Below are 19,710 nucleotides of genomic sequence, written 5' to 3' on the forward strand. Positions count from 1 at the left end.
TTCATTGGGTATTTACGCGTGCTGTTTTTATACATTTGAGTTTTTCATTTAATGCATGCGTTTCTGTAGGCAAGTTAATTGAACCTATTGAGTTTGAATATATTCGAGGGGGGGGGGGGGGGTATTTTACGCAAATAAGCGGGTTATCTGAAGCTCGAGCCTGTCCACCCGATCCGTTTCAATCCACTCTACTCCACGGCTTGAGATGACACAATAGCACGGTGGTATGATTGATACGGGAATATGCTACATGAGACATTATAATGTATTGAGTGATGAAATACTGTCTTAATCTGAAATACTGTCTTCCTTAATAACACTAGACACATGAGACAAATCAACAATAAAGTACACAATTAACAAAACGTTTGTCTTTTCTTGTGAAGTAATCAATTTCTCTCGTGTCTGCTCAGCTCATGAAAATATCAGGTCACGTAAAGAGATAACCGTTATTGGACAAGGAACCACAAACGTCATCTACAAACCACACACCCATCGACCCAGTGCTGTTGTTGCTGTCGGTGCGGGGAGGGGTGGTGTTGTAGTGTCCGTTCCTCCTCCCAGCCTCATAGCCCCGTGTGATGCGGCGCCCGGCGACCATCCTCACTTCAGCCACGACGCCGGTGCCAGGGAGCGGGGACAGATACACTGCAGAAGAAGACAGGGAACACGATCAGGACCTACTGTTTGATCAACATTTACCTTGAACACCAACAGCAGCATACAATTTGTCTGTAACAGTTGATATCGTCGCCGAACTGTCCAAGATAAATTGACGCCGGCTTGTGCTGGAGGAGCGATTGTGACGTCATATATCTATGGCGTCAGGAATGTATCACATATATCTAAATGTACTTAGCCATAAGAAATGAGTCTTATTATGTTTACGAATAACATCAGTATTGCTAATCCCAAAATAGATTTCATTCGTAAATGCGAATACCGCGAGTATGTCAACAGATCAGACAACAAAGAGTGACGTCATTTCTATGACGTCATCACAATCAGACGAACCTCCATGCCCGGGCTGCACGCGCGTGTAATGGTATCATGTAGAGATGTCAACCGGGATTTCACAAGGCACGAAAAGTAAGATTGGATGCAAATATTTATCATTGTTAAAATGATAAAAACAGTTCGTTTTTTATATGGCCGAAAAGCGAATACCTTGAGCCTTTTTCGCTTGAAAAAGTCTCCATATATTTCCTAAGACTCAAAGATTACATATGTCTCCATTTCATTAAGTGAGCTATGAAAAAGCGAGCGCTTGTTGGGAATTATAAAGCAAAACTACCATGTGTCATCCTTTGCCCTACTGTCCATATCTAACAATATCACCATGTTTGTTGGTTTGTTGTTTCAAGATGCAGAAACATGAACGACTCCATTGAAACCTTGAACAATCTAAATCTCTGAATACACGTTTACCTTTCACACCTGTAGGTAGAAAATACAACGTGGTGAGTGTGATATTGGGGAGGTTTTTGTTTGTTTGTTTTTTAACGCCGCACTCAACAATATTCCAGCTATATGACGGGGGTTTGTAAATAATCGAGCCTGGACCAGACAATAAAGTGATTGACATCATGAGCATCGATCCACGCAATTGGGATCGATGACATGGATCAACCGAGTCAGCGAGCCTGACCACCCGATTCCCTTAGTCGTCAGTTGCTGAATGTGTTATATTCTTCCCATTGTCTCGCAGTCGGGTAGCCTGGTGGTTAAAGCGTTCGCTCGTCACGCTGAAAACCCAGGTTCGATTCCCGACATGGGTACAATGTGTGAAGCCCATTTCTGGTGTCCCCCGCCGTGATGTTGCTGGAATATTGCTGAAAGCGGTGTGAAACAGTGCAGTTACAGCAGTCGTGGTGAATACATAACACTGCTCATTACGTTCAGATGATTGCGATAACAAGTGCATCAACACTTGGAACCTGTAAATCTTCGTTGTCGACCTGACCTATCTTATCTGAATAGGCCTTACATGGAATTTCCTGCTTTTGATGTCATTAAAGTTAGATCACATGTCAAGCAGTTGTAGTTAGGTTTGTGTTGATATTATTCAATTGAAATGCTATCACCCAATAATAAGTCATGGAATTCTAAGCCTATTGTCTTCGGGTTATCATTTGCTGATAAGTTTTTTCAAGATTAAAGGTAATGCTACCCGCATTAATTTCATGACACAAAGGCCTTAATTAGGAGATGGATTAATTTCACGATTTACGGTATACATAAATGGACTTTCCTGATAAGAAATTAGGATATGCATTATGTTCATGATTTCTAGTATAAAAATGGACATTCTTGTTAAATAAACTCGCTATACTTATGTATCGCTTCAAAAAAAGCTCGTTAATGAATTGGCTCTCACACATCTTAAAAACAACAAGTTTTTATTTCACGAAACAAACACAGTGTCCCTTTTGCTTGATAAAGTCCTCGACACTATCCTACCACACTCCCATGTCAAGGCGATAGTCTCACGCCAGGCATGGCGTTAGTAACCGGCTGCCAATATCCCGCCCTTATCGGTCGCTAAGACCACCCTCCCTTACTCCCCCTTCTAAACTAGCGAGCGTTCGCACTGGGATAATCTCGATAATCCAACTAATGATCGCGTGTTAAGAGGATCAGAGTCACGTGACGTAACAAGCGCGTGTGTTGCTATGTGACGCCGGTGTAGGAGCCGAGCTGCTACAATGGAGTAGTCAAATCCGAGGGACGAGATAGAACAGGCGGAACAAGCACTGAGAGCCCCCGAAACAAACACAGCTATGTCAGGTAGGATCATATTACTGTATTTTATTACGAAGACAAATTCGGTTGTATATGATCCGTGTAATGGCTTGCTAGAATTTCAGCTTCATGGATATTAGGTTTTTATATGAAACCCGATACCACTGAAGGGTAGTTTTGATAGAGTGATTAATTGACGGACCAAGTCGACGAATGCTCTGCAAAAGTCCTTATCAGATACGAGTCAATAAAACTAAACTGGTATGAGTCGATAAAAATAAGTCACTGGACCATTTAAAATATGCTGATGTAGCCATCAATATTTATTTTAAAGTAAGCACATTAATGAAATTTAGAAGACCAGTTCATTTTTGGCAATATTTGATACACTGTATTGAATAATTCTATGTAAGTAGCATGTTAAACAAACGCAAAAGTGATAATTAACGTCATGGTCATTTTCAATCTGAAGTTTCTATAAACTGAATGTGTGAAAGTATCAAGGAAAACACTTCATGTTTAAATTATTGATTCATATTCCAAATAGTATTAAATATACAGACATATACTCTGATCAAATATTGTTTTTGCTATGTTCAGATGACCCTCCCAACAATGTACGACTCAGGCGATCAATAGTACTGATTAATTGAACAGGCGCACTGACAAAACTGTCAGCTAATATCGACTGATTGAAAAGCAATCCTACCATCTACATTAATGTTTTATAAGTCCACCTTATCTCAGCTTATGTTAGTCGCCATGAGGTCACAAGGCTGTTCCTGTAGTATAATATCACCACTGAAGGAAGCCAAACATACACTAACATTGGCTGGTATCGCAACAGCTAATGGCTTAAATATTAATTGCCCTCCCACACACATACATCATCCTAAATATAAATGTATATTTGAAACTACAAAGTTGCATATTCCAGTCCCCTGTCAGATAATACATAAACTTTACGTTATAGATTTGATCTCTCTCTCTCTCTCTCTCTCTCTCTCTCTCTCTCTCTCTCTCTCTCTCTCTCTCTCTCTCTCTCTCTCTCTCTCTCTCTCTCTCTCTCTCTCTCTCTCTCTCTCTCTCTCTCTCTCTCTCTCTCTCTCTCTGTAAACATGCCCATAGACAGAAACTATATCAACAGTACACAGTACAGTATACTTCCAGGCATTTCAAGTTACATGTGTTATCTGCAAGGGCGGATCAAGCAATTCTATAATAGAGGGGTTCAGAATAAGAAATTCCATTCAGATAATCTTACTGCCTACAGCATACTACATTTGGTTTTCAAAAAGGGTGGTGGTGGGTGGTGTCAGGACCCCCCCCCCCCCCCCCCCCCCCCCCCCCCCCCACACACACACACTCCCCTAAACCTCCGACTAAGATCTGTGATCTGTGAGAAAACTGTTTGCAAGACACTCGCATTACAAGACATGTATAGAGAGATGGTGGATGGGAGATAGGTGAAGACATGTATAGAGAGATGGTGGATGGGAGATAGGTGCGACTGAGAACTGATAAGAGTCGGCCTCTAGTTAGGAAGAGACGGGTTGGGAAGTGAAATGAAGTGACAAGGGGCCGCGGATCTTAAAAGATGAACTGTTTTGGCAAACACGACAGGCTCCTCATGTTGGGTATGCCTGGGTAATTCTATCACAAGTGTAACTTCTCGTCAATACACATACATGATAACGCTATCCCCCCTACCATCCATGCTACATTCAACAATGTAAACAGACAATGAAACAATCCTTCAAACGTAGACTCATCAATGACCCCAGCACGACCCGCCCCTGGCCGTCAACTGCATGGTCACATGACTCCCCGTTGGCACTACCTTACCAAAGATAACAGAAACATGGGTGCACGTTGCTGGCGGGCGGAGGGGTTTCTGTCGAGGGGTGCAGCTAATCCATGTTACACCCAAGTTTTCCGACACTGATTTCCACTGTCAGTCCTGTCATACCCACACTTACGGTTACTGAAGCTTGCTGCCATGTCTTTGCTTTACAGGAAGAACGAAGCCATTGCTGATCGAGGTAGATTGTTCTCCTATTCTTGTTTATTAACATTATTCAGGTGTTTTCTTTCCAGCACTCTCGGCCATGTGTACATTACAAGTTCATTATGCATATTTCATGACACTAACGTCATTCTTTCTCCATAGAAGTAGACGAGACGTACTCGCGTGGAGAAGGCTTCCCCGACAAAGGTAGTCTCGATGCACCTGTAACCTTTAACCCACAATGTCGTGCATTTACACGTGTTTCGTTTGTTGAATAATCCGTTTTTGTTGTTTGACGTAGACCAATCCTAAAACCTCACCCAGACATTTCAGTGACAACTAATGTTTCTGATGCATGACCCTTAAATGATATGTCGGGAGTGTTAAAACAGCATTTAAGAATATATGAATTTCTTTAACCTCAACCTTCCTTTTTGCACTTGTTTTCCCTGGTTCCTTCTCCAGACCACATCTTCCCAAGGCAAGGGAGTTAACTGACTGTAAATGTCCATTTCCAACCCTTGCCGAACTAGGCTGGAATTATGGAGTTATATCTAACGAGTCTATGCACAGTCAAATCAAAATCGCGTCACGAAATCGACATCCGATTCGTCAACTGCCGTGCAGATTTCGGTCGATTGCAGGATTTGTAAAGCATGTGTACAGCCAAATCTGCGTCAACAGATATTTTCCAAATATTTCCAGGTTTTTAATCAAGGTGCTCACGTGATTTGAAGTAAGACCCGTTGTTTTACAATATACATTTTGATTATCGATCAGATCGTCTTGACTGGTGGCCGCCATTTTGTTGGAAGCAAATGCAAGTGATATGAGAAGTGGAATCTTATTGGTCAATACGATGGCCATAGAAGGGACATAACACGTAATAGCCACTGGTGGCGCTACGATCGAGCCCAGAAATTGCAGCCTAGCTCGGCAAGGGTGTAAAATGAACTATTTCAGTCAGTTAACTCCATTGCCTTTGTAATCTCATCGATGCACTAATGAGAAAACAGATGCCAACAAGAGTTTTTGTGAATGCTCAGGGCTATTTTGTAATATGGTCGCATCACGTATCATTTCGGCTGATCCCAGCCGTGCCAAAATGACAGTGTGCCATTGGCGTTGTAACAGTGGAGGTCTCCCTCTTAAAAGAGTTTGGAAATGTCTGAATCCGCCCTTAACGCATGTCCAGACCTAAAGTGTCCTTGTCAATTCCTGGGAGATCTTGTATCAATGAAGCAGAGTGGCAATAGAATTACTCAGCCCCGTCTCTCGGACGTACCCCACGAATATCAGTCCCATTACCCCGGTATATACAGTCTGCATAACATATCCCTCAATCGTCAGTCTCATCACTCCGGTATATAAAGTCTACATGACGTACCCCACGAGCGTAAGTCCCACTGCCCCCAATATATACAGAGCCTACATGACGTACCCCGTGAGTGTAGTTCCCATCACCCTGGCATGTACAGAGTGTGCATGACGTACCCCAAAGGGAGTCAGCTCCATTACAAAAGTATATAGTCTGTATGACGTACCCCACGAGCGTCAGTCCCACTGCCCCAATATATAGAGTCTGCATGACGTACCCCACGAGTGACTGTCAATAACCAAAGTATATACAGAGCCTGCATGACGTACCCCACGAGTGACGGTCCTTTACCAAAGTATATACAGAGCCTGCATGACGTACCCCACGAGTGACGGTCCATTACCAAAGTCTATACAGAGCCTGCATGACGTACCCCGTGAGTGTAATTCCCATCACCCTGGCATGTACAAAGTCTGCATGACGTACCCCACGAGTGACGGTCCATTACCAAAGTATATACAGAGCCTGCATGACTGAGTGAGTGAGTGAGTGAGTATGGTTTTACGCCGATTTTTGCAATATTCCAGCAATATCACGGCGGGGGGCACCAGAATTGGGCTTCACACATTGTACCCATGTCCGGAATTGAACCTGGGTCTTTGGCGTGACGAGCGAACGCTTTAACCACTAGGCTACCCGACCGCCCTTTGCATGACTGAATGTTAGCAGTACTGTTAACGTCGTCCCTTTCTGAGTTAACGTGGAACGTAGGTTATAGAGAAAACGTTTCGACATGCTGATTTCAGCAGCTTATTGACAGATTTACCATATCTGGCCAGAGACGAGGTTTAGCCAATGCACCAATCCGACGTTACATTAACATTATCGTCATATGGTCTGGTAGCTAGTTCAACAATGTAAATGTTATATAACAACTTGAGGGTGTCCAGAACGCCACACATGTGTAATATCACATATCCTCACTTTCCTATAGGATATCAGAATAACGCCCCCTAAAAGTGAGATCACATTAAAATGTAACCCCGTTAATACGTAAGGCACCGTGTCAGTGAAATTGTCCGCATTAACAAATGTCTGGATTAACGAGTTTTTGTTACAGCGTAATAACGTGACAGTTGACACGTCCTGTGACAATTTGTAACCCCCAGTTTTGCTAAGATAATCTTACACATCTATCACTGTCATTATTAATAAACGTCAATAAACGTTACGGTTACCGGTGTTTAGCTATACGTCAACCTATAGCAATCGAGCGGGTGCATTTCTTGCCTGATCCCGGCCTTGATCACGCCGTGAGAGATAATCAATACACACTGTCAATAATACGTACAGTAACATACGTGACCGCAGTTCACACTTCTACAAGTTGCACACATAGACACGCAACTTCGGGACCTGATACTTGAGATCGTGGTTATATGCCTTCTTATTTCAAGGATTGGGGTGCAAAACAATCGATGTTTATAGTTGCTAATTTCAAGTATAAATCAGCAAACCGCAGACACAACAAAGGAGAAATATATAACAATCCTTAAACACCCTGAATCAGTATCGTGAAACGTCATCATTATTCTCCTTAATTCATGCTAATAATAACAAGCTTAAACCGCAAACCCTGACGACGGATCAACCAGACAACAGCAACACAAGTGTCGTGAAGCTCGGGGACTTTCGGTGAGATACGTCATGGCCAATCTTACAGTTACGATAGCCGTGGGTCGCGTAAACACTTAGGCTTGTCCTACGCTCGAAGCGTTTTGTGACTCCCTCATTGAGTCCTCCTTCCTGAGACAACGTATCGCCACAACTGTTATAACTGTCACGAATTGCTAAAGTCAAAATTCAATGCTACAACACATTTACTCAAAGGGTCGTGAAAGTAGGCCCGGACAATTACTCCACCACTGAGTTACGTCAGACGCGCATGTCACTAGGGCCAAATTACAAACTCTTGTTACTGGAAGTCACGGTGTGATACGGGTTTCATGCACTGCAATAACACGTAAGAGACTGACCATTTGATATTCGGGGGGTTGGGGGGTTGGGGGCTGTGATTTTGTCTGGAGATTAGATATGTGTTTTAAATAAAACTATGCGCCTGAATATCTTTTTAAGATAACCACCTTACAACAATGTAGTTTATGCGGCAATTTTTTCAACAGTGTGAAACATAAAAAAAATATTAAAGAGTTTACTGGATCATTTCCCCCCACCCCACTGGATCATATCCCCATTTCATTGATTTAAATAACGTCATCGCGTGCACTGCTGGGTTAACATGGATGCTAACTTACCCACCTCACTCCCTGAACAAATTGTTTGATTCTTTGTTGTTTAACGCCGCACTCAGCACTATTCCAGACATATGACGGCCTGAACGAATTAAGCCACTCTGTCAAATTTCCCGTACGCTACAACATGAACGACATCAATACAGGATATTAACGCCGACAACCCCCCAGGCCATACCTGTGAAATATTGTACACCTAATCCCCTCCCACCCCACTCAGTCACACAGCCCCGCGTGTGTGTAGCCAGGACACTTTGAAGTAGATACACATGGAGACTTATGTATGGAGCTGTACGAGAGTACAGCTCAGTATTGTCCACAATATTTCTGTGACCTGCATAACCTGAAACCTCGTTAATACGGAAACCCTACCCAATACCACATGTAACCCGATCTTATACGGCACGCAACCCTACCATATACGGGTGACGATGGCCACCTCCTCAAACGACCCGTGAAGACCAGGGTTGGAATAGGTCTTCAGCAACCGATGCTTGCCGTAAAAGGCGACTATGCTTGACGTAAGACCCGATTAACGGGATCGGGTGGTCAGGCTCGCTGACGTGGTTGATGCATGTCATCGATCGTGTGGATCGATGCTCATGATATTAATCACTTGTTTGTCTGGTCCAGACTCGATTATTTACAGACCGCCGTCATATAGCTTGAATATTGCTGAGTGCGGCGTTAAACAACAAACAAACAAAAACCTCCCCAATATCACACTAACCACGTTGTATTTTCTACCTACAGGTGTGAAAGGTAAACGTGTATTCAGAGATTTAAATTGTTCAAGGTTTCAATGGATTCGTTCATGTTTCTGCATCTTTAACATCCATAACTTCGTAAAGCCTCAATTTTGTAGACTGGCACTCCAGCGGAATCATATTGATAAAGTACGCATTGTTCCCACTTTAAACCCGAACTGTGCTTTTCTTTCCAGCGGAATTCGAACGAATTCGGGAACGAGGAAGGTAAGACATTTACATAATGTTCCATCAGATAAACCAATCACAAACTCCCACTGAACCCCCGATGTGTTTATGCAACATTATCTGAAAGGCAGACAAACACTTAGTCATTGAAAAAATGTCTTTAATTTTTTTAATTTTTTTTAAAGAACCTTTCCTCTTCTGCTGATGTGAAATCAAGCAAACTAGACTTGGTTAGTTTGATCTAGACTTGCCTGTGCTTTTAGTAAAAACAATACCTAAAAGATATAAATTCCACGGTCATGGTGCAGGACTATCTGAAGCCTCTGGCTGGGATTATTCTGAACAATTCTAGATGAGGGGAACTGCCAAACTAACTGAGATCGATCTTAGCCGCCCCAAAGTAAGTGACAGAAAAACGAGTTATCTCGAACTCTATTAACACGATATACACCCTGGCCCAATAAATTTAATATCGATCTAATATTGATATATTTCTGGTGGCCACTCGATATCAGACACTAGGTTTTACTGTTGCCAAGCTTTTCCCCCAAAGTCCAAATCATGATATTCGTAAAAAACTGCCGTCGGGTATTATTTCTTAAGTAGGATACTATGTACATATACATCGCCATGTCAGCGCTAACGACGTCATTGTCTTTCAGGGACCGCCTCCTTCAGCTGTCCAAGCCGAAGGAACCTAAGGTAGAATGGTGGACCAGCGTTGGGTAAGTTATGTCACAGAACAATCAATGAACACATGATCCCATATGACCATATTGGCAAAAGCACAAATATATTCCGGGCAGAGAAATCGTACAATGTGTTTACAAGAAGTGGTCTTTAAGTGCTCAGGCCACACATGTTTCGTTTCACGGGGCCGCCGCCCATACTGAAAAGTAGCCGGTCTAAGAAATAAATTAAACATGAAAATATAAGATTAAAAAACTGTGGCTTCATAAAGACAGCGTACACCTTCCCTTTTCTCCCTGTCTGGAAGGTACGGTAGAGATATGTGGTCGGCAAGTAATCTGATCATTCTAAGCAAAAACAACCCATGTATTCCCACTTAACAGCTTAAAATTAAAATTACACAATTCCTGTATCAACGTGTAAATAAGAGAACAGTACGTTTCCAAATATTTATTGAGTAGATACAAGACGAATATGTACATAACGAAGGTCTGTGAACTCGTTTGTCACGTATGTCCATCAGTAGATCACTCTGTACTTCCCAGTGTCAGTCCACTTCATGCCTAACTACGTCCAACCGTGTTGCCATGTACAGCCGATGTCGATGTGCAGCTTAACGCAAGGAGGGCTTGTTTACTTTCAGGCCGAATGTGAAGTGGGGCACCCAGGACATGCTTTGGCCAATCCCCAAGTCTGCCATGACAACGCTGGCTTCAAACAGGGTGTCCGAGCTAGCGACACCAAAAAGGAACTTCCAGAAAGAAACCAACATAGACAATCAGTTAGTTCCCTTTATGTCTCTAATGCATCTTCATATTTTTATCTTGTCGCGTTAATGTAAATCATTCATCCAAGTAGCAAACTAGTGTTGGGAGTGCACCTGTGGCCAGTCGTCTAAGGCGTGGGAGTTGCCTCCTTGTAATTGACCGGATCCGCTGGGTGTAGATTCGAATCCTAACTTCGCCCTGATCATGATCACTAGTCTCTTATACCATGGCTCCCTAACGGCTTACTGTGCAGTGAGTATCATTTTAGGCCGCTTTTAGCAATATTCAAACACTACCACGGCAGGGGACATCATCAATGGACATGTTCAGCGTGACTAACCATCTATAGGTACCGCTACATAGAACTAACGGACCATCTTGGTCTTGAACAAGGCCCATCACCAATTTCTCTTAACGCGTTTCTTGCACGAATTGTCCTTCCTTCCGGCGTCATGGAACCAAATAAATAACACACGTGTATGCAGTAAGGTTTGTTGTTTAACGCCGCATTCAGCAATAATACAGCTATAAGACGGCGGTCTGTAAATAATCTGGACCAGACAAGCCTGTGATTGACAACATGAGCATCGATCCACGCAATTGGGATTCGATGACATGCATCAACCAAGTCAGCTAGCCTGACCATACGATCCCGTTCGTCGGCTCTTACGACAATGTGCATGAAGGTAGAGGTCAGGCTTGGGTTTTCACTACTCACCAAACTATTGGTCAACAGCAGCTTTAGACCTTGGCCCCGTTCCACAAAGCTATCGTAGCACTATGTCCGTCGCAACTCCCATACTCCAACATAGACTTACGACAGTTGTAGCGCTGCCATCGCTTTGTGGAACGGGCCCCTGGTCTGTTGCTGATTCATCGTCAATACTTCAAGGGTTTCAATACTCTACTTTCTTTAGTCTAGGAACGTAGTGAATTTACAAACCTATGAAGAATTGACGATGTTTCTTAACATACAACGAAGCTTACAGGGACATGCAAGGCGCGAAACATCCTTTTCAATAATACGATCTGGTGTCATCTAGCCTATAGATATCAAATCTAACTTTTGACTTATCAAATTAAATCTGTAGAACTTAATCAGGATAGTTCAGCAAGCGTTTGGATTGGGTACATGAACGCTCTAGTGCATTCGGTTTTCTCATAATCTCCACTCACAAATTGATTCCGTGCCTAGAATGAATCCTACGTAATCCGGGCTACCGTATGAAATGTCCTTAAGTGCAACAGGCATCGGATACGTGACCATAGATCGTGTCTTCCACGCTTCAGTAGTCTGTGAACCAAATGCCCGTAAGTCCTTATCAGAAACAGACACAGTGTCATCGACAGTCCCCTTAAGAACACTCTTGTAATGTGTGAAAGGAAGCAATGGGCTGTGCAAGGTAAGCTTCTTAATACACGACTCGTGTTACAACAACTGTTACTAATACACCTCGATGATAGCCGTGTATCAATCCGTCATTATGTCTACCCACCTGCAACAAAAGTCCTTCACGGACTTACGGCTATCATGGATCTGAGCCAAGCGTCTTCAATAGGTAATCAGTGTTACGTGTATGCATCTGTAACAACACCGACGGGAGATCGGGGTGTCGTGGTGGGGTCGATGCCATAGTTGATCGGGTTGATCTGAGCCTAGAATTATCGTCTCCCACCCCAACAAAATCAGGCTTCAGTTAACGGACTTAGCAAGGTCTCGTCTAATCACACCGGTGGTGGGACGTTTAGGGAGTCAGTGTAGCGTTTGTTTCACTTGGCAACAAGGTAGCGGCCAGGTTAGTCCGATTCTGTGGGCTGGGAGGAGAACACAGCGGATAGCTACGGGCAGTAAGTGTTGAAGATGTTACTGATAACGTATCAAGAGGACGTCTTTGATTATTCAGAAACAGAAAGATATTTTTTGACGGTTTTTTGATTGATGTCATCTTGAACTATTTGAGACGCTGGCGAACACAGGCTTTTACTTATATACCAATTCACTGAATTAACAACTTTTCATGATATTTTGTTAAGGTGCAATGTAACGCTTTGGGCGTAAAGGGAAACGCACCCTGGTGCCTCTACGTGTAAAAAGAATAATGTTTTCAAATGACAATCCTTTTGCAAAGACGTTTTATCGATGAAGACACTCGTTTGGCTTCCAAGTTAGTGATGTTTTCTTCGTTTTCATTTCATAAATCCCAGTCATCATTTGAACTTTAGTTGGGTGAAGGCGAGATGGAAATGGCAGACGCTATATCAACTAGACCACGGAAGCGTTCTTTTAAAAAATAAGAATAATACCTGTACTTGAGCATATAAACAGTTGAAAATGCACAGTAACCTCTTTCTCTTCCAGCCCCCTGTTTTACTATAGCTGTGGGCGATCGTCGGTGCTATGGAACGTAAGCCCTAAAGCCATGGCGTCGGCGGCATCGCAGAGAGTCATGGAACTGGCCAAACCCAAAAGGTCACATCAGGAATATATGGAACACAGGTAGTCATGGCAACCTGCACTGTTTTTTCTATGTCTTTGACTCAGACCAATGTCTTTCTTAATAATTGTGAACTATTAATAAAGCAATAGTTCATTTTCTATAGAGTCACACTTGTCTATGTTAACAAATCTATTTCTTGAAACCTCTGGTGATAGTTATTGTAGTGACTGGGTTAACTTAACAAACGAACAGGCAGTACACCATTTTAAGGCTATCACCTCAAAACAATATTTCCTCAGTTAACCCTTGTCTTCCAAAACCTAGCTATATCATACCTATTTAAGGGCCGGCCATTTGATATTCTAGGGGGTGGGGGTATCTAAAACAATAAATTCTCCCCGAAAATTCTTGAATAGAATAACTATGCTTCAGACTGTTAAAAAAAATATTACCTGCCAAAAAAATTATTTTGTTGCATTGCGCTATTCTTTTTATAAAAATAAGTCTCATAGGTTTAAATTAAAAAAATGGTTTTGTATTTGTAGCAGTAGCTGAAAGAAATCTAATCTCGATACAAAATCCCCCAGAATATCAAATAGTCTGTCCCTTAGTACATATTTATCCTAGTAATTTCAAAACCATTAATGTGTACTTAATCTCAAACCCAATCATTATGTATCTAGTAATGTCGGTTACCTCAAAATCAGCAATCATGCATCTTGTTATCTAAGTAGCCTCAAAATCAGCAATCATACATCTAGCAATCCTAGGAACCTCAAACCCAGCTATCATACATCTAGCAATCCCAGTAACCTTGAACCCAGCTGTCATATATCTAGCAATCCCAGTAGCCTCAAACCCAGCTATCATACATCTAGCAATCCCAGTAGCCTCAAACCCAGCTATCATACATCTAGCAATCCCAGTAGCCTTGAACCCAGCTGTCATATATCTAGCAATCCCAGTAGCCTCAAACCCAGCTATCATACATCTAGCAATCCCAGTAGCCTCAAACCCAGCTATCATACATCTAGCAATCCCAGTAGCCTCAAACCAAGCTATCATACATCTAGCAATCCCAGTAGCCTCAAACCCAGTTATCATACATCTAGCAATCCCAGTAACCTCAAATCCAGCTATCATACATCTAGCAATCCCAGTAACCTCAAATCCAGCTATCATACATCTAGCAATCCCAGTAACCTCAAATCCAGCTATCATACATCTAGCAATCCCAGTAACCTCAAATCCAGCTATCATACATCTAGCAATCCCAGTAGCCTCAAACCCAGCTATCATACATCTAGCAATCCCAGTAACCTCAAATCCAGCTATCATACATCTAGCAATCCCAGTAACCTCAAATCCAGCTATCATACATCTAGCAATCCCAGTAGCCTCAAACCCAGCTATCATACATCTAGCAATCCCAGTAGCCTCAAACCCAGCTATTATACATCTAGTAATCGCAGTAAACTCAAGACCCTTAAATATCCAGGATGGAATAGGTCTTCAGTAACGTATGCTTGTTGTAATAGGCGACTCATGGGATCTGGTGGTCAAGCTCCCTGTCGTAGTTGATGCAGCTCATTGTATCCCAACTGTGTGGATTGATGCTCATATTACTGAAATATTGCTGAGTGGTGTTAAACTACAAAAAACAAAGAGTAGCCTCAAACCCAGTTATCATGCATCTAGTAATACAACTTATCTCAACATAAGTTATAAGTTCCTTGTGACATGAAAAAAAACCTAAAACCTGGTTATCTCACACCCATTGATCTCGATTATCTCACACCCACTTATCTCGGTTATCTCACACCCACTTATCTCGGTTATCTCACACACATTTCTCTTGGTTATCTCACACCCATTTATCTCGGTTATCTCACACCCATTAATGTTGGTTATCTCACACCCATTAATGTTGGTTATCTCACACTCATTTATCTTGGTTATCTCACACCCATTTATCTCAGGTTATCTCACACCCATTTATCTTGGTTATCTCACACCCATTTATCTCGGTCATCTCACATCCATTTATCTCGGTTATCTCACACCCATTTATGTTGGTTATCTCACACCCATTTTTCTCAAACCCATTTATCTCGGTTATCTCACACCCATTTATGTTGGTTATGTAACACCCATTTATCTTGGTCATCTCACACCCATTTATCTCAGGTTATCTCACACCCATTTATCTTGGTTATCTCACACCCATTTATCTCGGTCATCTCACACCCATTTATCTCGGTTATCTCACACCCATTTATCTCGGTTATCTCACACCCATTTATCTCATTTAAGTCACACCCATTTATCTCAGTTATCTCACACCCAAATACCTCGTTTATGTCACATCCATTTATGTCAACCATTTTTTTGGTTATCTCACACCCATTTATCTCGGTTATCTCACACCCATTTATCTCAGGTTATCTCACACCCATTTATCTTGGTTATCTCACACCCATTTATCTCGGTCATCTCACATCCATTTATCTCGGTCATCTCACACCCATTTATCTCAGGTTATCTCACACCCATTTATCTTGGTTATCTCACACCCATTTATCTCGGTCATCTCACACTCATTTATCTCACACCCATTTATCTCGGTTATCTCACACCCATTTATCTCACACCCATTTATCTTGGTTATCTCACACCCATTTATCTCATTTAAGTCACACCCATTTATCTCAGTTATCTCACACCCAAATACCTCGTTTATGTCACATCCATTTATGTCAACCATTTTTTTGGTTATCTCACACCCATTTATCTCAGTTATCTCACACCCATTTATCTCAGTTATCTCACACCTATTTCTATTTGCCAGGCCACAGTTCTTCTACAGCTGCGGCAGGTCGAGTCCAATCTGGGACGTGGATGAAGGCGCTGCTGGGTGTGGAGACCGAGCCCGCACAGTTCAACTGGCACAACACAAACCCTACCATAAAGACTTCCAGTCCAGCAGACAGGTGCAGACTGTCATCCCTTCTCCTGCACTCAAAGCTCGGACATCCGAGAGGATCGAATCTCTCGCCACACCCAAGGACAGGAACCCGGGGCCCTTCAGAGAACCACAATGGACTGTATGTATAACTATATGTCTGACCCATCTTTGTTTGTTATTTAACACTGCACCCAGCAATATTCCATCTATATGACAGCATACTAATAGACGTTAATAGGTTGTACTTGTTGTTACCCTGTCTGGCTCTCGGCATTAAGGGGTCCTGTGTCTGAGTGGGGTATTCATGTTAAACTGCAGCATAGTATCTCAGTGAGCTAGCACTATAAATCGGCATCAGTCGGGACTATTACAAACAGCCACACACACACACGTGCATGCACCTTGGACGCGATGTTAAACCCAATTTCACCTCACCTCACCTCCTACCCTAAGGTTTTATTCACAACACTTTTTTATCGGAACATCCAATCATGTTCAGCAAACAATTTATTTCTGGGGACAACAGGACAAATTATCAAAATAATAATTCTGTAACAATTTATATACCGTATTCGACGTAATAAGCGCCCCGCTCTAATAAGCGCCCACGGCGATATTTGCTAACATATTGGCTAGTGAACAATCCCAATTAGCACCCCTTCCGATTGATCAATGTACGCAAGACTTATTTATTCGCGTATAATACGCACTCGTGTCTTACATGCACCCTTAATTATGGGCAATTAAATTCTGGAAAAATATATCTGTCGTATATAAACATTTCAGGCTGTCAGCATAAACCACGAAATTTATCCTTTAACTCTGTTTTTTTCACCAAAATAATATTCTAATAAGAGCCCCCTATTTCTAATTTTGAGAGCGCCCTGGGCGCTTATTACGTCGAATACGGTATTATTTTTTTCGCACTGACCATCCGATCTGTTAGTCACCTCTTACGACAGACATAGTCACCATTTCCGGCAAGCATGGGTTGCTGAAGACCTATTCTAACCCGGATCTTCACGGTATCTGAAACTCTGAACATCTTGAATTTATTACAGGTGAGTGCTGCTGCCAAGAACTCCTCAGCCAGCACCAGGAGCATGGAGTTGGCCCGAGCCAAGGGCACCACCGAGGGCTTCCAGCCTGCCAAGGAGGTGGAATGGCCCGTCACACGAGCAGCGAAACGTGCAGTAGCTTCAAGCCGATTGGATGAACTCTCACAACCTATTGTGCGAGCATCAATGGACCATGTGCAATTCAATCCCGATGCATTTGTAGTGAGAGAATCGGCTCTGAAGGGCGTGGTGCCTCGGCGAATCGAGGACTTGGCACAACCCATCCAGAGGGGTTAAAATGGCTGGGGTACAGGGGGTTACAGGATATAGGGTTAACAGGAATTATTGAACGGAGGGCTAAATGGGACATAACTTTCTAAATAAGCAAAATGTGAATTTAAAGAACGTAACTTTAATTAGAAATGCCATCAACATTATACATGTGTTGGAGTGTTCAAACTTGATAATGTAGTTTTATCAGAGTCTCTTAATCTCTTTTGATGAACAATGTCAATTGATGCCTATGATTTCCACAAGAATGGTTCCTTGCTGTTTTCAGAATAACCACCTGAAGACAGACAACTCATTTCATAAGGCGTCAGCGCCAGGTGAAATACATTTGTCCATTATTTGTGCTTTCTTTGACTGGACAAATGATACGATTTTGAGTTCCTACTCCCAAGATTTCAGCTGTTCGTTTTCTATGTTTATCGTTAATGTGGCAATATCTAATGTTTACTTCTGTTTCCTTGGTTACCATCAAATTACATTTCTAGACTACCAATCGTAATTCAGTAGTCATTCTACAGAGATGCCAACCATTACAATTTTTGGCATATTTACTGATTTTGAGTTTAAACATTTGTTGATACTTTGTCCCCCTGCAAATCATGATTCGCAAATTGTTTACATGCATAATTATGGACAGCAAATTGTTAATACAACCGTAACATTCTACAGCAAGACTATGCTGACCAATGAGAGCCATGCTTTCAATTCACAGTGTTAAAATATCAATTACTCAGCGGTATGAGGTCTTGGACAGAGAGTTGTGTTAAAACACACTCAAAACATTTTATCAGTCAATCTTTGCGGTGCAGACAGGGAATGAATGGTATTGTTAATGTTACTCCTTTTTCCGCACTTAATACTCCAAAGCTTCAATCAGGGTTGGCATTGCTGGTTATGGCATCATGTGATTCTTTTGTTCCAAGAAATCTCATCACTGATTTTGCAGGACAAGTTTATCATTGAGCCTAAGAGAGAGTATTACGTAAACCATTCAGTATTACAGTTTTTTTTCATTGTACAGGAGTTGATTGTATTTATTTTGTGTATATTGATGTAATATTATTGCTGCCTTTTCGATGCAGCCATGATAATACCAGCCTGAAACTTTTGTACATTAAATATGGTATATGCGTAATATTTTTATATTTATTTTCTAAATAATCATAATCACTGTGGAACAACATGCACAGCGCTAGCCATTGACAGACCAGTCTCCAGGCAATGTGAATCACTTAAGAAATGACTGTAATATGTAACATTGTAATAACTGGCTGAATGTAATACAAGAACAGCTGCCATGCAGTTGGAACTGTTGTGGTTCATTCCTACAACATTTTCCTTTCAAAACAACTTTAGTCTGAAATCTGATGACATCCCCAGTTGTCACTTGTATTGTGTCAACATAAAATAACTGACCATAATTTCATCAATCTGAAACAAGCGTGAATATGGGTGTTAATAGTTCCTGTGCCTAATGGTCACAGAGGGGCGTGTCAGTGTTTTTCCATGACAAATTTATTTATTTGCAATAACCTTGATAACCTTCAACATATCTCAGTCTATGTGCTTGTAAATAAATTGTTTTTGTTTTGAACATTTGAATGGGTCTGTGATTCATTGTTTAATATTTGGTGAGTGAATGAGTGAGTGAGTTTGATTTTACGCCGCTTTTAGAAATATTCCAGCAATATCACGGCAGGGGACACCAGAAATGGACTTAACACATTGTACCCAACGCTTTAACCACCAGGCTAACTGACTTCCCCGTTTAATATCTGCTAAAAAAAATAATAGTCTTTGTTCTCAGGTACATGTTGAATGTTTTGTTCTTATCTCCATTTAAAAAAATTCAAAATCTTTAAATTTTTGCATTTCATACACAAAACCCCGGCAGTGAAATGTGACAATAATTAAGTTCAACATGATTTCCCGGAAATTATTGTTCACAAAATTTGGTTACATACTAGCTTGAACAAGAACCACACCCACAACCCCCTCTCCAAAACACCGCCCACCCGCACAATATTTTTATAAGCCATTGCCCGAGAACCTATTGTTTTATTTTTTTAAGCTTTATGCTTGAGTGGTGGATGTTTTTATGTAGTTTTTCTCAAAATACCACATGAACAAGCAGCTTTCACACACCAGACTCATGTGTTCGGTCTCACAAGTCAACGCCTTGATCC

At 41.8% G+C, this 19,710-nt stretch overlaps 2 protein-coding genes across 8 annotated transcripts in view; one reads left to right on the forward strand and one right to left on the reverse strand.

Moving 5' to 3' along the window:
* LOC124150607 (nucleolar protein 16-like) overlaps positions 1-19,710 on the reverse strand; it is a 37,296-nt gene that overhangs the window by 6,179 nt on the left and 11,407 nt on the right. For 2 of the 3 annotated variants that reach the window (XM_046522558.2, XM_046522560.2), the window contains exon 6: positions 493-648. The exons of the other annotated variant lie outside the window; for it this stretch is intronic. In XM_046522558.2, coding sequence (XP_046378514.1) covers positions 493-648 — 156 coding nt within the window. The remainder of the gene's footprint in view (positions 1-492; positions 649-19,710) is intronic. 3 annotated transcript variants of the gene reach the window in all.
* Positions 1,017-19,122, forward strand: LOC124150608 (testicular haploid expressed gene protein-like). Of its 5 annotated transcripts, none has more exons than XM_046522562.2 (8): positions 2,635-2,787; positions 4,916-4,957; positions 9,324-9,354; positions 9,978-10,040; positions 10,649-10,786; positions 13,132-13,269; positions 16,059-16,314; positions 17,237-19,122. In XM_046522562.2, the coding sequence occupies exons 1-8, from the start codon at positions 2,781-2,783 to the stop codon at positions 17,528-17,530; spliced, it is 969 nt and encodes a 322-aa protein (XP_046378518.1). In that variant the 5' UTR covers positions 2,635-2,780; the 3' UTR covers positions 17,531-19,122. The 5 variants fall into 5 exon arrangements, with proteins under 5 accessions (XP_046378520.1, XP_046378521.1, XP_046378518.1 ...); XM_046522561.2 differs by having other exon boundaries at positions 2,637-2,787; positions 4,913-4,957; XM_046522564.2 differs by lacking the exons at positions 2,635-2,787; positions 4,916-4,957 and adding an exon at positions 1,017-1,089.

Source organism: Haliotis rufescens, unplaced genomic scaffold (genome assembly GCF_023055435.1).
Source record: "Haliotis rufescens isolate VD_foot unplaced genomic scaffold, xgHalRufe1.0.p SCAF_75, whole genome shotgun sequence".
NCBI lineage: Eukaryota > Metazoa > Mollusca > Gastropoda > Lepetellida > Haliotidae > Haliotis > Haliotis rufescens.

Bases quoted from the DNA above. Each gene is read 5' to 3' on its own strand.
- LOC124150608 (XM_046522561.2), top strand. The intron at 9,355-9,977 runs GTAAGACATTTA...ATTGTCTTTCAG, and splicing joins CGAATTCGGGAACGAGGAAG to GGACCGCCTCCTTCAGCTGT. The intron at 13,270-16,058 runs GTAGTCATGGCA...TCTATTTGCCAG, and splicing joins CAGGAATATATGGAACACAG to GCCACAGTTCTTCTACAGCT.